Source organism: Monomorium pharaonis, chromosome 1 (genome assembly GCF_013373865.1).
Source record: "Monomorium pharaonis isolate MP-MQ-018 chromosome 1, ASM1337386v2, whole genome shotgun sequence".
Lineage (NCBI taxonomy): Eukaryota > Metazoa > Arthropoda > Insecta > Hymenoptera > Formicidae > Monomorium > Monomorium pharaonis.
In genome coordinates, this window is record NC_050467.1 from 4,283,808 (window position 1) to 4,307,364 (window position 23,557).

The following is a 23,557-nucleotide window of genomic DNA, read 5'->3' on the forward strand; positions in this document are numbered from 1 at the left end:
ATCGCCGGACCGCCATTTTATATTTTAGGGCGATATCTTTCGCCATTACATTTTCCGCGGCGCGAATATGATTTCGTTGAAAGGGAATTTTTTTCTCTTTCTTCTTTTCTTCTTCTTCGGCTCCTAAAAGTTAGAAAAGAACTTTCCCTTTTTTTCTACTTTATGTATTTAAAAAAATTATCTTTTACACGCTTTCTAGCAAATAATATTTTTTTGTTTCACTTTCTTCTAAAATCTCAATAAACCATGCTCGAAATATCAGAAAGAGGATTTGTGACCCTTGCTTGCGTTTGAGATGCCGACGTAATCGAAACGAGCGATCGGGATTCGATCGAGATCTGATAATCAGGTTGTTGGCACCTGTAGCAAGCGACGTAATTAATGTCGGTACTAGATGCTAGCACCCCTCTTCTTCTCGTCTTGCCCCCTTATGTCACCTTTATACCCCATTCTGTTGTTTCTCTTCGAAACTCGTTAATTTTCGGAACATTACCGAGTAAATTAGGCAAATCTTTCTTCTGTCCCTTTCTTTCTTTCTTTTTCACCTTTCTTCTGTCGGCAACCCTTTTGTACTCCTTTGACTCTCAAACGCGAGATAAAGTGACCAGGAATTTCTCAGGAAGTAGGCGTTTCACCACAATTCCACAAGAAATATGGAGCGAGGGGAAAAAAGGGTACGACGAGGATTTTGTCCTTCATCGTTGCTTTTTATAAATTGGCTCTCTTCATGTTTATTCTCCCTAAGTCTCTTGTCCGTTTTTCGTTCACTTTCTTTTCTCTCGCCAGCCGCTCTTTCTCCGGCTTTATCTTCTCGCGGGAGCAATTAAAGATTTAACAGACACGTTGGATGAGCAGTGCCGTGAGTTGGTTAAGCAAGTTGTTATTAAAACTGACGCAGTATCCTTTTGAAGAGAAAGGTGGGAAAAGGCAAAGAGAGAGAGAAAGAGAGAAAGAGAAAGTGGGGGTAGAAAGAAGACGAATGGCCGATCTAGAGAAGTGAGAAAAAGGAAGAGTAAAGTTTATTATATATCCTAGAATATACGAATCTCCCTCCGGGTATTCTATACACGGGGAATTAGATTGTAAAGTAGAAATTAACATAATAAGGTACGAAGTAAGGATGAGTGCTTCTCGAGGCGAGGAGGAATGCAACAAATACGAAAAATTGCAAGTAGAAACGAAGCCGCGCGTTGTACGCCATGGCTGAAGGGGTGTATTACTCTAACGAGTACCGTAAGCTATAAAAGTTTGCAAAATACGCGTTACGTAAAGTAAGATCACAATAATCAAACAGGATCGGAAAGAGGAGGAAGATATTTTTAGAAAATAATATCTTTTTAAGAAGTTATAAGATTCTAACGAATTAAAAAATGTATATAGGATATTTTTCAACACCATGTAAAACAAAAATTTTTATTCAAAGAAATAGAGAAATCATGTATTTTTATTTGAAAATATTTTCAGTAAAATATTTTTATTAAAAAAGTAAGAAAAATTAAGATAAATATAAAAATAAATAAATAATAATTAATTAATTAATGCGTATCTGCGTATGTAGTATAAATAGCGAAGAAACACATTACACAATTAATTTATATATAATATAAAAGTTTTACATAATGTTGAAAAATAAAATTTTCTACTTTTTATTTTGTTATGGTCCTTAAAACTATCCAATTATATTATCTTTCATTAACATTTCCATCAAAGAAAAATTGTGCAAATTGTAAGATGAGTAAAATTAAGAAATTCGCTGGAAAAAAAGAATAAACAGATCGTTTCAGAAAAAGTGCATCAGAGAAAGATGCAAACGGGGGATCGACGCCAAGGATACCCACTGACGGTCGCAGGACGAACGAAGGCAGGCGGCAGCGAGACGAGCAAGGCCGTTAATGTATTGTGTATTCAAATAAAGAGCGGTGGCGATGGGCGCGCATTCGCACGCAAGTCGGACCCGGGACTCGCCCACCGGCTAATGGGTTTATAATGCCTTCATTCCGCATTAAAATGCTACCGCCGGCACTCCGATATCTCGGCGACGGACGGTTCTCTCGCGATGTGTCCTGCGAAAGACCGTCCAAAGACCCGGACGGAACAATTCGCCCCCTGTCCGCGATAATGCGCCGTTCTTGCGCGAAATTACACGGCCGTACAAACGCACGGAGCCGGCGCTAGAAGAAAACGAAACGTCTGAATTTTTCTCCCGAGTGCGAAATCGGAGAGATAATTTTCTGAATGAAATAATACGTCACGCAATTATTGAGGCCTTTCCACGCGATAAAATTTATACGTGAGAATCGAAAATTTAATAAAGTCTGATTTAATAAATGATAATTTAATGTATCATAATATGATTTAATGTAACATGACATCAAAAATAATGTCCGAGTCCTAAAGAAAATATGAATTATGCGTGAAGGATATCTGAATGATTAAGACGTCTGACGTGTCGGTGATAAATTTTTCGTAAATTACATTCCCATCAAAAGTCGTTCTCGCGCGGGGCAAAATATGCTCCACTTTAATGAGCGGGAGGCGATTCACGGAGCCGTCGTGTTCCCGGATTTTTTACCGAAGGTGCGCGATCGCAATCGCGTGCCTTGCGGGACGGGAGGGCCGGGGAGTTGCCCTAATCAAGCGGCCGAACGTACTCGATGTTTACGACGGCGAGACGTTACGCCACGCCGCCTTTTCCCTTTTGCGTCGTAACGTTCTCACCGTGTCACTCCTCTCGACGCCGCCGCTAACACCGGATCCCGTCGCCCTTTCGTGCCGAACGCGACGCGTGATTTACGACCGAAGGATGGATCGGCCGACCGGCCGGCCGCACGTCTATTCATACCTAATGCCCCTCCCGATACGGCCATAACGACGGAAATGTATTCATCCTTGTCCACTTCACGACGCGATGATCGCCCGATGTATTAATAAAGAGAATATCTCGGCGAATGATAAATAAAATCCTAGTTTAGTACGCTAATTAATTATTTCGATTGCCGACGCCGTAAAAGTTAGCTCTCATATACGTTCACGAATTAATAGCTGGAAAATAAATATATGTAGCGGTAATTAATAAAAAGTGCGGCGGAGAAGAAAACGTTCGTGGAAATTGCTCAACAAAACCCTTAACGATTTACGAGAGAACGTTAAATGTAATATTTAGGATTAAATATACATATAATATTTCATACGGATGTTATATGTATAATATAATATCATTATGGTGTTTTAATATTTATATTATATGTGTATGCAGTACTATATAAGAATAGAAATTTCAATGTATTGCTTTCAAGATTTTGAAATATTTAGGTAAATTAAAAGCCGAAAATATATTACAAAAAAATAATTTGTCATATACATAAAAAATTACGTATTATTAAAATGTAATTTGAAAAAATTCTTTATCGCGATAAACATGTCACTTGCGTCAACAACCTGGCGGAAACAATGACGTGAGAGCGATCTCGTAACCACGTCAGCGATCAGTCTCGCCGACTTGCATTTCCAGCAAATGGTGACTCCTTCATCCTCTAATCGTACGGTCGGCTTGAAGATCGCGTGATGATGCCTTTAAACGGGGCATCCTGTAGCCGCTTAACCGTACAGAACCGACATTTGCCTAAGCGTGTACACGCTAGTTCGAGCGGAATCACTGCGAATAATAGTTTCTTACCTCGATCACATCAGATTTACCCACGCCAAGGATGAGGGAGTAGATACTCGAGCGATTTGTCCGCAGGATAATATCTGCGGCGCGACGATAAATAATCTACAAGAGAGAGAAGGAAATGTGTTTGTTATTTATGAGTTAATTATATGATAACGATGATGTACGCCTCAGTACGAATCATTCTGCATTAAATTCTAAGCAAACGGGTTTATTTAAAAAAAAAAAAAAGAAAAACACGCAATTACGTTTGTTATCTTTCCAAAGAACTTGTAATTTAAACGGGTCAATCTTTCGGAGAACAAAAGTGGAACGTGAGGGAAACGTATGATGACCAGGGTGGAATATTCGGTGGCGCGGAAATGTTCGGTACAAGAAGTTTTATTAGGGTTTATTTACAAGGGAGCAGCTTGCACAGCAATAGGTGTATGCGTTCCTCACAACACAAGCCTTAACAATATAACGCTCTACACTAACACTAGTCGCCGCGGCGATAATAATCCTTTAGGTGCTCGCGGAGAGCGCGCGAAGTGTCGCTCGGAGATCCCTAATGATCCTAAACTCTTCGACCTCTCGCTACGCTCAGCTTAAACCTGAATTGAACGTCGTCCTCGGCTCCTTAAGATGATTTATCGAAGGCCCGTAGATACCTTCTCGGTCGATACGTATCGCGTCCAGCGCGCTCACTTCGCGCTCACTCCGCGTCGAAGTTATGGGAATCGAAACATAAATAACGATAACAATAGCTCGTGTGATACGAAATATACAGCTTATATTACAAGAGATAGAGGCGTAGTTACCTTATATCGCAAGTAGATATATGTATACCTATGTACAAGTAGACACTTTACTCGCCGTACAGCTTAGTCGCCCTTAAAGATGCATATATGTGTATTATGTACGGCAATTACGCCGCCTTGAGAACCAGGGTGGTTACATATTTACAATCCGCCTACATTCAGAAAGATCACTGTAATCTCTGCGGTCGCTCGTTTGACCGTGTTTCTCGCGTAAAAAAAATACGCAGCTACTAAGAGACAGTTTCGACGAAACATAAAAATATACGGGGGACGCGTAACAAAAATCTTTCCGCTCAAGTTATTCAATTTGACGTATTATCTGTAGTTTTTCCTCTAAAAATCTCATTGTTCAGTTATCACGTCCACGGTGCTGCAAGATACATTTCGAATTAAAAAAAAGCAGTTAAATGCAAATGAAATTTGAATCTGAAAGTATCCCTCAATTCCGGCATGTTCTGCGAGTGCAACAGATTTTTACGGGAGACAATATTTTCTTTTTCTATCGGTTTCAAAATTGCGTCCTGACCACCAGGATCACCAGGGCGGCCCTATCGCTTCCGATCGCCGACCGTATGATCGCAAGGATATGTACACGCCGGGCTTCTCTCGGTCCCAGGGTCCAGTCGGGAGACAACGGAATCGCCGAGTCACGTGAGACGACGCGAGTCCCCTGTGCTTGCCACTATGCTCGCCAAAGGTCGAGAGTTCAGCCGAGAGAGGCGGCATTCACGCTCTCGAAGAGAGCGTGAAGCTTTATGTTTTCTCTCCTCCACCGCAGCGCGGGGGGGAGAGAGAGAAAGAGAGAGAGAGAGAGACGCAGAGCGACAGCTCGGCCGTGGCCAACTCGGGAACCTTTGACACAACAATTATCGTAGCTATTCACGGCGGATTCTGTTCGTTTCATCAATATCCCGAGCCCACGGCGACCTCCTCTCGATTCACGCCTTCCGATGCCGCGCGACACGCGCGACGAAAATCGATCCCCGTTTTTCGCGCAAACATTTTACAACGACTTATCACGTCACGTTTATGTGTAAATGTGCAAATGCTCGTTCATCCTGCTCGTTCATCGTCTAATGGAATGGAGGCCGGCTCCTTAATAATATAATGAGGACAAAAAAATATACAATAATTAACCATACAGATAGATATTGCACTGTTAAGGAGAAAATTCTGTAACTGCTAAGAATTCTGGAACTCTAAAAGAAAATGCGAATTAGTTTAAGTAGAAATAATACGATGGAAATCGACTTTCACCGCGCACAAAAAGCTTCATCATTTCTCTGTGAAAGAAGACGAATATTGCAAGGCGAAATTAATCGCTACGCTCCGATCTCAGTCAAGAAAGATTGACTTTCATCACATGAGAAGGAATTAGATTCCACTATAAAAAAGTCACAATTCGCGGTCCGATTCTAATGGAATCTCCCATTTCTGAGGAAATGAGAAAAGCCAGCTTTCGTCGCGCAGTCTTAGTAAAATATTTCAAGCTCCTCCTTAGAGTCCCTCTAAAAGAAAATCGCGGCCTAATGAAAGCACAAAGGACTACGAGGGTGAAAGATCCTGGGCCTCCCTGCTGAGACTATCCGTGGGCGACGGTGTGGCCCTTCTGGACGGCGACGGCGACGGCGCAGTCGGCGTCGAGGACTTGGCAACGGTCGTCGTGTGGTAAGGCGAGAATCGGTGGTGGGCCAGGGCAAGGGGCGACGGATAGAGCGGCCGGGGTCTGTCGGGCAGGGCCGCGGGACCCGTTGGATTCTGCTGGGAGCCGGATGCGACCAGCTGCTGTTGGTGATGTGCCGCTGCGAGAAAAGTAGATCCGATCGACTGGGACATCCACCACAGATGGCCCAGTTGCTGTTGCTGTTGCTGCTGATGTTGCTGTTGCTGCTGCTGATGACTGGTGCCTGCGGCCGAAGCACCCGGATAAACCATAGCGGGGTTGACCAGGTAAGGATTCGCGGCCACGGCCGCCGCCGCCCTGAGCAGCATCTGAGAACGCGCAGCCCACAAGGCCTTCTCCTCGAGACTGAGATTGCTCACAGCGCCGGCCTGGAGTTGCTCCATTTCGAAGGGAAGTCGATGCGGAAACCTCAACGTCTGCTGCTCCGCCAGCATTGACTCCATCGTCTCCCTGAAAGGGAAGCTGCTCCATTATGCATACCGTCTTCTAGCAGCGGGATTCTCCGGAAGAATTCTCAAGTCGAAATTTTGTCAGCCATTACAAGCAAAAGTCTCTAATGAACCATTCGCTTCCAAGTTTTCGTTACAATTTATCTTCTTTTGACATAGGCTTTGAAAAGATTAATGATCCTCTTTAAATCTGGTAGCAATTTACGATTTCACACCATAAATGATCCTTTAACTATGTATTAAGAAAAAAAGGAATAAATCCGTTTTCTACATCACAATACAGAATCCGTTTTTCGAGCCAGATCAATATTAATTGATGACAAATAGTTTCAAAAATTATTTTTTTCACAGCAAATTTCATTCGGCACCGTTTAGTGTCGGTTAGCAAGGGGCTTACCTTTCAAAGTCCGTGAGACGAGAGGAGTCCCGAAAGCCCTTGGCGAACGGATTACTGTCGATCTTGAGCTTCGTGATCTGTAACAGGCGGAAAAACGGCCGTCAGTTAGTACACGGCGGACAGAAGATTGGCGATCGGAGACCCGGACTCGCATTAACATCGGCGATCTCTCGCAAATTCCCCGATCTTATTACCCGGCGCGCGACAGCTCGGCTTCGCTCCGGGAAAATTACGTCACCGGACGGCCAACGGCGCGTGGCGGAAAACGGCCGGCTGTTTCGAAACGGTTCGTTCCATCGATCGGGAGTCAACGGCTCGTAAAATTAGAAGAAGGCGGCGAAGCGACGTACCACCTATACGTAGGAGGAGGAGGAGGGTGGGAGAATCAGGGGGATCGGAGAAGAGATAGGGGAATGTCGCTGATGCACGGGAATCCTCGCGGACGAAATGGGGAATGCACCGGTTCCGAGATTTTTCCGCCAAATAGTAGCATCGCTGGCTGATTCACTCGAACCGAGAGAAATCGAACTTTACTTTTGACTGGAACAGGATAAGCGACCACAATATTGCATGACACCGAATACCATGAAAAACAGTTAATTCTTCGGTCTCTATAGCACGATAGATTCGGACAATTTCTCGATTTATCACCGATCAAAAGAGCCGTTTGTTTCGAGAGAATCACGGCAAGAGAAAAATTAGCGCAATGAATTTATTAAAGATAAAAGAGTAAGTGTGTACGTATGTGTATGCGCTGCGTGAATTTTAACGAAATGCTACCTTAATTCTAATACACAAAAGACATTGTTAAGAAAAGAAAGTGTTCATCAATGTTTCTTTAAAGTCCCAGTTTTTTTGTAATTCCGATTTACTTGCCATCTTTACAGATTGTACACAAAATTAATAATCTTCATTTCTAAAATAAATAATTTAGTTAGTAAGTAAGTTGTAATAAATAGTCTCTTCTTTTCTCTTTTCTTTTTCTCTACCATAGGTCAATTTTTCATCATAGCAATTTTCTGACTTATCAACAATTAAAAGAGCCAATGGTTTCGAAACGGTAAGAATTGAAAGAAGTACAGAAAGAAAAATGAAACAGAATGGATTTAATAGAAATAGAAGTATAACTGTGTATGTAAATGTGCTTTAGATATAATCGTTAAAATATACGCAACGTATTTTGACAAAATAATTCTCTGGCCCTAAACATAAAAAAAAAACATTAACGAAAAAAGGATATTCATTAATTTTTCTGTCAAACACCAGTTTTGTCCAGTATCAACCAATCTTTTTTAAGAGATTTGTCCAAATTACATGCTTTTCATTTTATAAGTAAATTTGTAGAAAATAATCGTCTATAATTTTATATTTTTTTCATAATAGATTTATATTAATGGTTTCAATTTAATGCTTTCTGGTATACGTTAGAAGAAAAGGCTGCCTCTCACTGCGAGAGCAAAGAATGCTTTGTTCACGCCATACACTTAAAGAACCGTCGGCTAACACGGTGGTCGACAGGAAGAAATCCGAGAAAGTTTGCCTACGTGTTGGTCTACATATCGTCACGTTTGTAGTAGCCTCTTAAGTGGTTGGGCTGCATTTCCTTTCGGTCTCTCGCTCGTGTGCGCCACCCCTACGGAAATCTACCCTAAGTCAGATCTGCACCCTAAGTTCGGTGTTTCGCATTACCTACAGTGCCACCCACGACGAATAGGACAGATACACAGGTGGCCTCGTTTCCGAGGTCTTCGGTATTCACCGTCTAACCCACGAATGCTTTCGTCTCTTTCGTGTTCTCCCTCTTAGGTAAAACCTTTGAGAACAGATTTAGGTTGCCTGATTCCCGAGGGATATGATACCTGCGTTCGGTTCTGCACGCATTGCGAAGTTTCCAAACACATAAGAGATGTTTGGACCGACAAAATTTTCCGCGCGTTTAAGCGCGAAATGTATCAGCTTCTTTACATCCTGAGACGCACGTGACCAGACGCTTTAAGGAATAACAATAAGGTAATTGCAGAAACCTGCAGAAAGATAAAAAAAAATTTTCGTATTTCATCTACGACATGTTTTACGATGTGCACGTCTCATTATACGTATTTTTATTAATATAAGGAGCTATTACTCTAATTTACAGGAAAAAATAAGAAACTTGATAAATCTTAAAATTGTAGAATAAATAAGTATAATAAATATGATAAATAATCAGAAAGTACAAATTGATATATTAAAAGATATATATCAATTTTAGCAATATTTTTATACCTTCAAAATAAATTTGCATTTTTAAGATAATTAAGACCACCGCAAAAATAATACGCGGATTATATAGAGAATTATAAATTTGCAATATACATTTTTAAAGGATTAATGAGATGTTTTCGATAAGCGTATTATATACGTGTGTGTGTGTGTGTGTGAAACAAATATATAATATATTTATTATACATATTTTTAAATAAATTTTTCAGACGCCCAAGTTAGTTGGATTGAAACCAAACTTAGTAATTGGGTAATTAGATGATGCTGTTAATTAACGCCTCCCCATGCGTTTTGGCGCTCAGACGAAAGAAAGCATCGGCGGTGCCGCATAAAAATGTCAAACAAGCGCAGTGATATCCCTCGACACGAACCCATCTAATTTTCGTCCGGCGGGCCAGCAGGCATAAATCAGTCTTGTCTTCCGGGTCGAGTGTCACGGACGAGATGCGGCGCGGTTCGTTCGTACGACACGTTCCTGCTGCTTCGACTGATTGGGGTACTGGTATCTTTCGGAAGACCCTCCCTCCCGCTACCCGAGATGAAGCACAACACGCGTGTATTTATTTGGAAAAGGGAGCCGCTTGTCGCAACTCCAGTTGTCCGTAGGTGGTCCAATTAATCTGCACTGTTCCAATACTGGGAAGCAAACGAGGCGTCCCATTTCCACGATAATAATCCAATTTAATAAAAATTATTGCGATGCATCGTCACTTCGATGTCAATTTAATATCATAAACTATTAAAAAGATATTTGATAGTCAGTAATATGTGACAAAAACATTATGTGTCAACAGAGATTCCATGAATTAATAGCTCTTGTGAAAATATTGTGCTTCTATTTTTTAAAGGAACAATAAAGCAAATTAAAAAACTTGCACATGTATTTATACAGATAATAATATAATAGAATTTATAAGATATAATCACATATCTTATCAGTTAATAATATAAAATAAAATTACGATTAGTTTCACAACTAATATTCAACATAACACCTTTTTTTAAAACTAATCCGTTAGCTAATATATTCCTTCATTTAAACATACGCCAAATTATTTCTATCTTCAACAAGATTTTCTCCTCAATGAGTTTCGTAAACAATTCATATTTAACCTATAATCAGGATATACAAGAGAGCCGTCATTCTCCCAGCCTACATTTATCCGATAATCGCAACTTCGCGAGTCACGGTAAAGCAATGCTCTCTATGCCCGTGAGACACGCGTGTCTTCTTCGCACGTCTTCTTCCGCGTGCAGCACATCAGGCAAGAGCGAACGTGTACCGAGAGACTGGAAGTCGCGCGACTTCCAGTTTATCTACTCGCCGAAAGCTCGCCGCCGTTTTCGCGTCCTCGGCGACAGAGGACAAAAAAAAAGAAGGAAGAGCGAAGAAGGAAGGAAGGTAGGGAGGCAACGAGGGAGCAGGAGAGTGGCACTCTTGGTGTGTCGAGTGGGTGGTCCAATTACCCTACGGTTTCGCGCTCACGAGCAGCACGTGCAGGCCCCAGTAATAAGACTCTTTCCTTCAAAGCTGAGGCTAAGCCGGTGCTAAGTCCGGGGCCGCCTCGGTTTTAGTTACGATTCCGCTGACATCATTAGCCAAACATCTGGTCTGCCGCGACCACTACCACCATCGTCGTCTTCGTCGTCGCCGTCAGCATCGTCGCCCCCCTCGACAACATCTCGCCACCTCCGTCTACGTTTCTCATCTACATCTCTCCCCCTCTCTGTCTGTACTCGCTTCTCGTCATCGGTCTGCCTGACGATTCGCGTCGTCGTCGTCGTCACTTTACGAGCGGATCGCCGGCGATATTCCGTCGCGCGGGTCTTTGAGATCCGCGAGACGGACTATACCGGACGTGTGTTCAGAACGACTTCTGGTCTTTGATATCGGTGCTTTACCGCGTTTCACCGAGACCGATATTCTTGTCGAGCTCTTTTGCTTTACGGTTTTGCAGTGGCGTGGCGTTACACTTGCAAATTTCATTAAACTCCTTCCGCCCTTAAAATTCTTACTTCTCAACTTGGAATTTCTTCCTGAAACGTTAAACCGTTAATTTATCTCTCGTGTTGGATAACAAATAGAATTTTATTATTCCTCGCGGTTTTAGTTCGCAAAAAGTGTTAGAAACTTCTAATAGCTTATTATTGTAAAACTGTTGTCTTACGAAAGCATCTTTTATTTTTATGTTTAATCTTTTCAGCGGACTGCTCTCCGCTTTTCACTAGCTAATTAGATTTCCTGACTTACTGGTGCTGAGTTTTTCAAAGAGTTTTTGAGCTTCAAAATTTTTTAAATATAATGATATAATTGTTTGACTAGAGATAATTTTTATACATCTTTTGTATACATTTCGAATTTAAGAGGTGGAATCGACAAAATGGGAAAAATCGTTCAGTTGCAAGTCAATACAAATTAGTGTGTAGAGAATTGACGAGACTAAATTAAACAGTCACATTTAGATTGACACGCGTTCTATGTTGTCCATACGTGTTGATGGACGAAATTTCCAGCAATGTGGCGCTGAAGCCTCGACGCCACTGGGACAGGCTCTCCGACAAACACGGTCGACCCGTCGAAGTTATACGATTTCGCTGACACGGCTCGGCCAAACGCTTGGACCACTTCCCAGACCGATTTACGATGTCGGCCGTGTAGCGCGCAGCGAGTGGTACGCCGCGTGATAAATTCGCATGCTCGACGTTCTGCACGGCCCGGTAGTCCCCGAGCCACGATGCCCGAGCACATCGCCCGCCGCGTGCGAATAAATCTCCTCCGGGAGATGTGTATCCCGAGAGATGACGCTTCGCCACGCACGAGAACGTACGTCGTATCGGGCGCGATACGCGAACGAGACACATCCGGCGATCTTTCGCGAGCCATTAGGAAGAGCGAGACTATCGAGCGTGGCCGATATGCGTAATGATCCGTCTACAATAGGTGTGGTGAGCCTTAAGCCGTTAAGAAACTCTGACCAATCACAGTCGGATTTGAGAATAATCTGTCATAAGTATATACAAGACTTACTACAGTTATTATAGATTGACCATAATAGAAAAGTTTTACGTATGAACACGCGTGCGAGAAGAAATAAAATTATATCAAACAAAGATAAAATGTGTACTTATGTATATGAGAATATATCTTTAGAAAATATATAAATTTTGTGGCAACGTATTCAAAATTTTTTTAATTGCTCATCTCTTTTGTTGTAGAAAAGAATGAGAATATATTTTTTTCAAATTCCACTCTTTTTCCATATCGAAATTTCAAGACGTTTCATTTAGAATCAAGATACTTTGATTTCAGGAAGTTGGACAAAAGTTACGCGAACTCACCACATTACCTACGACAATGTCGTACCGTCATCACGCATGTCTCTTTGTATGATCCTTTTTGCAGTGCATCGCGCCCCGTGGGAGAAAACCCCATGATCTCTTCAAACATACGTACGTATACACTGCGGTTGCAAAGTAATTCTCAAAAATCTTTTCCGCGCCAATCGTATAGGAAGATCTGGAAGGCTAAAAAGCTAATATTTTTATTCCTCTACAATGAGTAAATCCATTCGCTACGCCGAAGTCGTATTTAAAAATAATATTATAAAATTTTAATGACTAGAAAAATTCAAAGTGGAAAACTTTGTTGAATTATGTATCGTTGTAGCAAACGAGTGATATATATGCGTTACAAAACAGTCTATAACATTTCATTCATTAATTACTTCGGTTAAACTTTCCAAACAATATAAGAAAATCTTTTACTCCGTTGTTATTATTATTTAACGTTTATTCAATACAGAGAATATTGTTAACGGATCCCGTTGTAAAAAAATGACGGCAGGACACCCGGTATACCTGTAAGCGATGCGGCTTCGACTTTCAAAACGTGTCACGCGACGAAAAAAAAAAAGCCTCAATGCGAAATTCGCGCGTTTCCAAGGTCCGCGGCGTGGCGGAAAGCAATTTTCTGTTGGGAACGCACGCAGAGCATCGGCGTCAAGACCCGTCGTCGACCGGCCGGCGCGGCGCGGCGCGGCGCGGCGGCGGCGGCGGCCCGAGGACAGATCGGCACGGCTGATCGAAGGACAGGTATCCAATTATGTCCAGCTGCAGAGCGCCAGGCCGATGAAAATTGAAAGAGAATTTGCGAACACCCAGTGGGCGGAGCGGACCCGGGCGGACCCGGATATTCCGACGTCGACGTATATACTCGCGGTTAACGTGCAGATCCGATTGGACTTGAGACCAGGAAGTTCCTTCGAAAGGAATAACAGAAGAGACGAACGGGGACGATCGGTCGAAAAACATCAAAAGCCGAAACCCGAAATTTACTGCTTCTCCCTTCACGCACACAAACAGGTAAAACTTAAAAAATGAGCTGAATTATGCGTTTGGTGTAACAGGAGACAAACATTCTAAAGTGACCGTCAAACATATATATACATATATAAAATTATATATACGCTCGAAACCTCTTTTATAAGCGAATGACTAAGATAAACATTTCCTGATACTTTTTCCTTTTTGTAATATACAATAAACGCACGTGTGAGCTATCACGAAATGATAAGAGTTACTTAACGCAAACGTGAGTTATTAACGTGAACTTTGCGTTAATAAAGAATACGTAGAGAAACGCTTCCAAGGCGAAAACTGTTAAAGGACGTGCAATACATTTTTCAACGCCACTTCAGTTTATTCCGTCTGAATCGCGGCATCTGGGTATTCGTGCTTAACGATTAATATCGTCGTAATTGAATAATAAGCGGTTGATTTTACCTGAATCCCCGAGATAACTGAACGACGCCGTAGATTTTTGATAGGTAAAGTCGTTAATTGCACGCGCCCTCGCGCGCGCGCGCGCGCGCAAGATAGTGATTATGAAAATTCCGGAGAGGTGTGCGTGTTCGGGGCCGATTTAAAATTAAAATGCTGGCGCGGAGCGTGCACGCGCGCGAAATGATTAAAAGGCTCTCGTCTAATAACCGCTCGATAACTCGCCTCGCGTATTGTTCCGGCGCGCGCTCGTAATCGAATTTGCAAGACTAATTGCGCCGAGAGGCGACCGGCGACTCGGCGGATAAGCATCGTAAACTTCAGCTTAGCGCGGAATAAAATCGGCATTATTTCACGCAACGATAATATTCCCGTTTCGATCGAGGAACGCGCGCGCCTGCCGATCGCGTCAGAAATAATGCGTGTGCACGCGTTTAATAGGCGCGGCAGCGGCCTTACGCGACGATAAATCATCCCCCGTAATGGACAGCCTGACGGATTTTTAATCGGAAACGGTAGAAACCTATACTTCACGGAAACCTACTTGTCTATAAAATGAAATGTAAGTATTGTGTCATTCCCATGTAATAATTCACTACGTTACGTAACGACGTTTGCCGACAGTGACGATATCTATCCTTTATATTTTTAGACCGGTATTCATAATCGATTATTAGATTACTTAAATAGTGTCTTAAGTACCGTTTTGAGATGTCGTCAACCAATCACAGGACCAATTATTAGTGTCTTAAAAGAATCGATTATAAATACCGGTCATGCAGAGCAGGTTACAATCTGTGCCAATATATTTCCAAGTTCTTTGATTTCGAATGATTATTGCCATCTAACGCAGCTTTCCAAATCTTCTAATACTGAGAAATTGTCCCGCTTCTATAGATGATCAAATGTTGGGTAAAACGGTATCAATTAATTTCTCAAATTCCAGAACGTATTATACGTATATCTCCGTATATCCGCGGATTCCGAAGTAAATTCTGAATCTCTCGAGTTTTTTTTTTTTTGAACCCTCCAATATTTACATCCTTAGGTACTAGACCCTCAACTTCTCGACCTCCACTTATACTCTAATCCTCGCATCCTCAAAATCCTCGGATCTGGAGCGCATTAGATCCGCCCGGCTAATATCCTCGCTTCTCGCGATCCTCGAAACTCCTTCGAGCTTACACGAAGCGTTATCGGCCCCTTCTAGGCGGATTCGTCCCCGCGGACGCACACGCTCGGTAGAGACCGCGCGAAATGAAGCCGTAGGTAATTGAAAGGGATGCTTTCGCACCCAAGGCCCGGGTCTCTAATAATAGATTTAATAGAGACACGCTCATTGAGGAAGAGGGGCCCCCCCGCGCTCTCTCGCCTCGGCGCGCTATTTAGTGCCGCTTGTGTGCTCGCGCCGCTACGCTCGCTCGCCCATCCCGCCGCCTTTTTTCGCCCTTTGCTTGCCGAAACGCCGCTCTGCCGTTATGGTGACGACTAGCGATAAAATTAAATTATCATACGCCGGCTGATTTATAAATACGTCGCGGCGGACGCAACGCCGCGAGCGACGTTTTAATCCAAACGCGACGCCTTCGTCAACGGGGTGGTCCCGAAAGTCCGTCCGCGTGTGTGATCTGCTCTGAGTTTGAAGAAAGCTTGAAAAATTTTACGCCTATAAAACTTTCTTCCTTCGTAATGTGTGTACGTGTATATTATGTAAACGTATAAATTATAATCTCGAAGTTATAGAGGCTAAAAATAATTTGACGCTGATTAGTCGAATGTCGATTTAACATCAATAAATAAAATATTACTTAATATTTTTATCACCTTCGACTTTATCTTAATTTTATTACAATTGAACATTTACGAATATTTCTTTTTATAAGAGATAATAGATGCAAAATCAGACTGCCGTATTTGACGTGAGATTATCGAAAGCAATAGAATTTACATAAAAATTTTGCAATTGTTCAATTAGCACAAAACAATTACGATGAAATCTAAGATGATAAAAATATCAAATAGTATTAGATCAAAATAGTAATCAAATCGATGTCAATTCGATTAATAATTTATAACTATAAGGTTGATTCTTATACTGGATGCTACCTGATGAACATTTGGATAATTAAGTATTAAACACTCTCGATAAAAAATAAAATAAAATATGTATGGATTCAAGAATAAGTTACTTAATTTACTTAACGTAATTCCATAAATCATTTCCTTGAAAGGATTTCCATATTCCATTATAAGTCCCAGATCTTTCTGTTCACATACTTATTTCAGAAAGAAGTGCATTGACACTAGTCACTGTGTGTATATCTCTTATTAAAATTACAATCGGAGGATCTTAAGTATCCTGCATATATTAAGGAAGAAAACGTTCTATCTTGGCAGGAACGACTGATGTTTTCGGTATATATGCTAGGTATCACGTATAATACCGGACTCATGAAAATTCACGCGACCACTTGAGCGTTAATTCCCGACGGCAGCAAGCAACACGCAGCCGCCGCCACCGTCGTCGTGTCGAAGGGCCCCGAGAAAAGTGTGATATCAACACGATCATTAACGTCGCGTTGACGTCGACGAGCGAAAGTGCGCGTTTTAATCTCCTCGCTCACGCAACGCAACGCGCGCGCGCGCGTGTGTTGTCTTGTCTGGAACGCGAATTAATTAATCCTCACACGCGATTTATCTCGCGCTCTAATATAGTCCGTCCGTAGCTTTGAGGGACATCGAATCGCGCGAGGTGTCTCGCGTTCCGACAAGCGATATTTAGTAGCGAGGTCGTCCGAGGCACGTCGGACGAGAGACACGCTGGATCGCGCGAGAGATAAGTCGTGTGTACGTGAAGCGTGAAGGCGTTTGTGGCGGCTGGCGCGGCGCGGCATCATCGACGGCGATCCTCGTCGTGCCCCCGTGTCAGCTTCCTCTTCAGCTTCGCCGAGAGCGCGACGAGAGAGGGCGGAGTAGAGTATTGCGTACAGGCGGGCATCAGGTTCGACGAGGTCGAGACACACAACCGGCGCGCCGCCGTGTGTGGCTCTGAGAGGGGGCCCAGCCCTTCCTCTACTTCTTCTTCTTCTGCTTCTTCTTCATCTTCTTCTTCCTTCTCCACCATGTCTCATTTGAACGCGATTATTTATGTTTTCTTTCGTATGCGCCCGCGCCGACGCCGACGCCGACGCCTGCAGCCACTAAACCATAGCCTCCTGCCTCTTCAAGCCTCTCTTCTACCTCTTCTGCTTCCTCCTTCCTTTCTTAAACGTCGATCTTCGCTTCCTCGACCTCGAGAGGAAACAGAGAGGACGCAAACAGTGTCGGGAATTGAAGAAACTTAGAAGTGCGGCTATCGAAGAATATTCTCAATTATTCAATGGTAAGATGATCCGGGGATTAAAGAAATATCTTATTGTAAATATGAAATTCTAAGTACACAAATCCAATTATTGTGAAATCCAAACTTTTAGTAATATATAGACTTAACTATGCTAATAATAACAAAACTAAAAATTAGAGGAAAACTCATTTTAGAGAGATTTTTAGAAAATATTGTAAAGTCTGAAGAATTGAAAATTCAAAATCACGAAAAGTTAAATTTCCTTGTAAAAGTAAAACTTATTGTCGCCAGTGGTAATATAAGACAAAGAATAAATATCTCTTATTGTTAGTCGACATCAACTGACAAAAATGCCAATTGATGTCAATTAAAAGATAGTAATAACCATAAATTTTCTGGTTGTCCTTTGTCACTCTCTTCTATTCTTTCTTCCTTCTGTTGCCTTTCTACTTCTTTCTTCATTTTTGTTCCTCTTTCTTGCGTTTCGTTTCCTCTTTTTGGGAGGCCTGCTCGGCTCATTTGGTAATGCTTGAACGCGGTGGCAAGTGTCTAAATTATTGCCCGACACATATGGCGATTGTTAAGGGGCATAGTCGCCCATATTTTTGGACATTGCCCTACATAGACTAGCGACGGGTTTATGGCGCTGTCGAGCGATTATTTCTGGCATGTCGTTACATCGAGATTTTATGAATAGTCAAAATGTTTACGACACAATTTTATTCCGATGAGTTCAAGGTGGCAAAGATAATATAATTATTCTTCAGTTAATTTAAAATAATTAGCAGTCAGTTTATGTGTGTGTTTGTGTGTGTGTGTACCGCATTTATTAGAATATCTTTTTAATAAGAGCCTTGCATATCCGAAACTTGCATTAACGAAAATTCCTGTAATTATGATGGGAGGAAAACAAAATAAGACGCAAAACTATTTTGATGACGTCCGATGATGTTTCGCAACCCTGAACATAACTTCCGCATCACACCGATTGCAAAGCAAACCGCGTTCATTTATTATTAATGCGCACTTAGGCACCTAATTTGCTGCAATTTTGCAGGCGGTAACATCGCGCATCCTGTGACGAGGACATCGCGAGCGTGTGCAAACATGTCGTTAAACGTGTGTCGCAATTACGTCACCGGGTACATCGGATAAAGCGCATATTATGCCTGAAAGCACAATTTTGCGCATCCGCAGGGCACGGCGCGTCCTGCGACATGCAAAATAATTGTTCGTAATCGCATAATTATCAGGAGTTCTCCTTCATGCCCTGCGTCTGCGTTAGCGCTTTGCGCAATTAGGTACTCGGAACTGAAACTCGCGCGGCCGTCATGCGTGCGTTGCCGTGGAACGAGAAATAAAGTTGCAAAAAAAAAAGGAAAAAGAAACGTCATTTATTATAGATACTTTCTAATCTCTCCTAATTTCATATGATTATTTAAATTAGTTCGATATAATTGCAAAGTAACCTAGCAGTTTCTTGCTCACTTTTGTTTGCTTTTAACACAATTTTATAGAATTGCAATTTCTGTTAAAAAGAATCATATTTAAGTCATATAATCAATCTAAAAATAACATTATAAACGTTGAACCATTATATTTATTCGATAATTTTGGAAAACTTCTTCAATGTTGCTCCAAGAAAATATGTATGTTAACAAGTAGTAAAAATAAGCAAGTAATTGTAAATAATAAAAATAATATAAAATAACACAGACAATTTTGTGTTTTATTTTAATCGAAGTCATAAAAAATCATAAAAAAGTAAAGATTAAACGAAAACAAATATAGAAAATAAAGATTAAAATTTCAACGGATCATTCACTTGCTCAAATATCACATTCCCGTACTCTCGTTAATTATTGACGGACATGTTCTCGATAAGTTTAACATAATTCTCAATTTCTGGGCAGTCTCCTTAATATTTGATTTTCATTAAGCTTTTTATACATTATACACGTATCAAATATATAATTCGAGACAGCTGATCTAAAAACACCCGTTTCAATATAGACATTTCTCTCCATTCAAGAAATATACAATACGTAACTTGCGGGCAGTCAGCGAGATTTGAGCTTAATAAAGATAACAATGAAAAGCAGAATAGATGAAAATGGATCGTAATATCGCATGCAGCCGAGAAATGTCGAGCTCGCCGCGCGACGAGTCGGACTTCCAGCACGACACCCAGAAATACTACAAAGCGGAGTGCCACTTTGTTGACAAATAAATTTCTAAAAGTCGAGTAGCACCGGGCACTTCCTCGGGTCGACAGGAGCAACGAAAGTGAATACAAAGTGCGCGGACCACGCGAATAATAGACGACCGCGAGAGACGTCGTCGATAAATAAATGCAAAGCAACGAAAAGGATTGGAGGTCTACATTGTGGAGGTGCAAATAACAAACGACAGATGAGAAAGATGTCTATGACGACGGATTTTGTAATAACAAATAAATCTGAAAAGTCTTTCCCGTTCAGAACGAATTACATTGTTGGCGCTGAAGTTATCTTGGCCATTAATTTTTTTTCTACATTAGTGTTATTAATATTCTCGTCTTATCCTTTATTGTTCGTCAAATATTACAGGTATTTTTCAATAAAATCATCAACCATCTCTCGTGCGGTAGTCTTTTTAATGTATCGCTACTTCTGATCTTATAATCAGTGATGATGATGGAAATAATTTTGATAAACATATATAAAAAAAAAGATGAGCAAATCTTTCTAAATATAAATACTGAGACAGTAAAAAATCCAATTAAATTAAAGAATTCGATCTTTCTTTAATGAAAATTTGATGAAGCGGCATTCTTCTTTTCACAGCATTTCTAATTAAACCGAACAGCTCAATGTTTGCAATTAAAGATAAATTAAAATTGAGTTTACTCTGGAAATTATCGTTAACGAGGTTTCATAACTCATTTGCGTTCCAGAAAAATCGTAGAAGCGAGGAACGGCAATGTCCCTCGGCGGAGTCCGGCCGTGGAAACGTTAGCTCGGATAATGGATGTCCACAACGACGGGAAGGAGAATGAGGGGAGGCGGAAGGGGGGCGGGCAGAGGAGGGGAAGGGAGAACGACGAAGAGTACGACTACTCCATGAGAGAGGAGGCGACATCAGGGGGCGATAAGGAGCCGGCAGAACGGATGGAGGAACTCCCCGGCGAGCGCGCGGCCGGAGGGAAGGAAGAGAGGCGGCAGTTAGGATATGAATTATGACGTGGTGCGAGCGAGAAAGACGAATCGAGTCGGTCGCGTAGGTCGTTACGAGGCTCGAGAAGGGAAGCGCAAAGCCCGCCGGGGGAGGGAGGGGGGAGGGGGGGGGGAAGTAGAAGGCAAAAAAGCCCCGTCCGCAACGATACGCGGCGGTTGCGGGGAGGAAGGGGAAAGGAAAAAAAAGGGCAGGTCCCCGCGCTAAACGAGCGCGCACCCCCGACGATGACTGTGACGATGACGACGACGACGACGACGACGACGAGTGACGAGGAGCGCGCTAACCGCGACGAATGGCTTTCGAGCCGGTGTATGCCGAAGCCCGGGGGATTCCGGTACCAAAAATCGGTGGACTGTACATACGGATGTGTATGTACACCAGCGCCGTGACGGGGAGGAGTCCGAGCCGAGAGTGCCGAGATCGTTTGCGATCGGGGTAGCCAACCGCGTCTCGTCGGCGCCGATCGCGTTTCACGCGAGAGTTCCTCGACTTTTTTTTTTGTAAACTACGCAATGAAAATCTTCAAGAATCTTTTCGCTGTTGCGATACGCCAAGGTGGAACGTTCGAAATGAAACGCTTGGAGCTCTGGGTCAATGTGTGAAACGTGAAAATAAAGTGTAAAAATAAAAATCAGCCGTTTTACATTGTTGGCTCAAGTTACGAGCGCCGTTCATTTTGTCCACCTGCATTCCACCTGCATACCACATTAATGTTATTAATATTCTCGCTTTTATCTCTTATTGCCCGCCAACTATTTCAGGCCCGTACGCCCCGGTACGGAGCCTCATCAACTATCCCCTCGTGCGGTCTTTTTAATATATCGCCGATCCCGATCTTGTCAACAACTGTAGCCTCCTTTTTCACCGAATCTCGGGGGGCTTGTCTCACATTCTAAACAAGTCGTATCTACCTATCCATCTACCATGCAACCATCCGCCGTGCCGTCGCGCGCGCTCGACTGCATTTCTACGTCACTAAACGCGCATTCCACGATGCACCTCTGCCCTTCCCCGTTGCCATGCTCTTGTTCGACCGCCGCGGCCACCGTCGACGTTCGCGATGATCGCCCGCCGCTTTTGCATTCTACCCTCGTCTATTTTCGAACCCGTTGAAAACCCGGGCCACGGCGACTTTCACACGCGCCGCCGGAACGCCTCGTCCTGACAGGTCAGGAAAATTCAAGGGACTAATTGACCGCACATTTTTCTATCTCTATATATGATTGCGGATCATTAATTAATAATCAGTGAGAAAAGTGAGAGAAAACGTTAACTGAAGCGTAACTTTACACGAAACACTTTTACACAAACGTGAAGAATTCTCCGGTAAATCTGCCATCATTTGTGACATTTCGCAGGAAGCTTCTTTCTGATCGTGACTTCCGCTCGTCACGAAAGAACGTTCAACGCGCCGGCTATCATCCCGAAGAGACCTCAACGATCGAGATGACGATCGGTCGACGACATTCGGCGCGTCTCTCTCTCTCTCTCTCTTCAGGAAAACGCCGAGGATAAAGGGAGAAAAGAAGCAGCGACGGACACACAGGCGGACGGAAGGAGCTCGGAGTCGACGAAGGAAACCGCAAAGAACGATAATGACGAGACGAGAGGACGCAGAAAGCGAGAGGCACAAAAGAGAGGACGCCGGTGGAAGAGAAACTGGCCCGAGGTAATTGCCGGGGCGTCTCTTCGCACCTCATCATCATCATCAACAGCCGCGTCGCCCTCGTCGTCGTCGCCGTAGCCCCCGTCGAGGGCCCCCGGGGACCACCCGTTAGAGTTACCGACGACGCCGCCGTCGGGTTTTCGTCTGCATCGGCAGACGAGGCGCACCGATCCTCGTCAAAAGCTTCGCCGAAACGATGACAAGCCTAAGCGAAACGTCTCCCAACAGTCGGACAACGCGAATAATGATCGAGCAACACCCAATACTCTCTCTAATGCGAGATATTTAATTATATCAAGCGCCACGCTAGATCGGGCAAATTTTTGCTATTTCTAATCATTTCAATTGCAGATTGTTGTCGTGAATGTTTTTGTATGTTAAAAAAAATTACATGAAAGCATCTAAATAGATACTCTAATTATATTTGCTTAATAGAAATAAGGTAACATGTAAAACTCCAAATAAATGTTACCCCTTTGAAATAAATAATTTTATTACAAGGCACAAAAGAAGTTATTTTGTATGAAATAAAAACGTGATCATCTTTCTACAACAAATGTAATACTTTTGTTCTTGATAACAGAAACAAGTGTCACTTGCGTGCCCGAACTTCGCCCGAATCGAAGCCGAAGCTGTGCGTGTTCTCCCTCTGAAAAAAAAAGAGCCTGTCATCCCTCGAGGGGATCTAAGACCGCCGTGCTGCTTCTCGCGGCAGCAAGAAGAGAGATCGATTAAACGGTACCAGGATAAGCATCGAAAACGATGCCAGATAGTTGTCCGTTGTCGCCTTCGAGGATCATAGATCTTACCTACGTCGAGGTCCGAAATTCCAGCCGCCGTCGCGGAGCAGAGGGGGAGACGACGAAACCAAAGCCCGCTCTACGGCTCGCAGCGACGGCGACGGCGGCGGCGGCGGCGGCGGCGACGGAACGAAACGGAACGGGACGCGCCGCGACGCCCGTGGAATGCGAACGACGCTGACCTGGACCACACATGACGCCGCGGTCGGCTCTAAACGACTATCGTGAAATACGATAATGCCCGTCGTTCTCGTGCGCTGAACACGGAATCTGAACTTGGACACGGAAGACGGCTCGTCGAGAGGTCGTCGGGACTACGGCTGGCAGATGCGGCGCTCGCCTTACGATCGTCTTGACTGTTGCAAGTGCGCTTTTGATAGTCGCATGCTGCGGTCTAACAATGACGAGCCTATTTGAGGAGTATCGCGTTCCCAGTGTACATCTGCTAACTCGTTTCCAGCGTCTCCTACTACTTAATGAAGCTCAAGGAA

General features: G+C 43.0%; 1 protein-coding gene across 2 annotated transcripts in view; it reads right to left on the reverse strand.

The window, feature by feature from the left end:
* Positions 1 to 4,033: 4,033 nt before the first annotated feature.
* The window catches only part of LOC105834493 (T-box protein H15), a 50,933-nt gene continuing 31,409 nt past the window's right edge, over positions 4,034 to 23,557 (reverse strand). The window contains exons 5-6 of one of the 2 annotated variants that reach the window (XM_036283251.1): positions 7,001 to 7,077; positions 4,034 to 6,616 (exon numbers count right to left, since the gene is read on the reverse strand). In XM_036283251.1, the coding sequence (XP_036139144.1) occupies positions 6,016 to 6,616; positions 7,001 to 7,077 (678 nt within the window). In that variant the 3' untranslated portion in view covers positions 4,034 to 6,015. The remainder of the gene's footprint in view (positions 6,617 to 7,000; positions 7,078 to 23,557) is intronic. The other variant, XM_036283255.1, reaches the window with a different exon arrangement.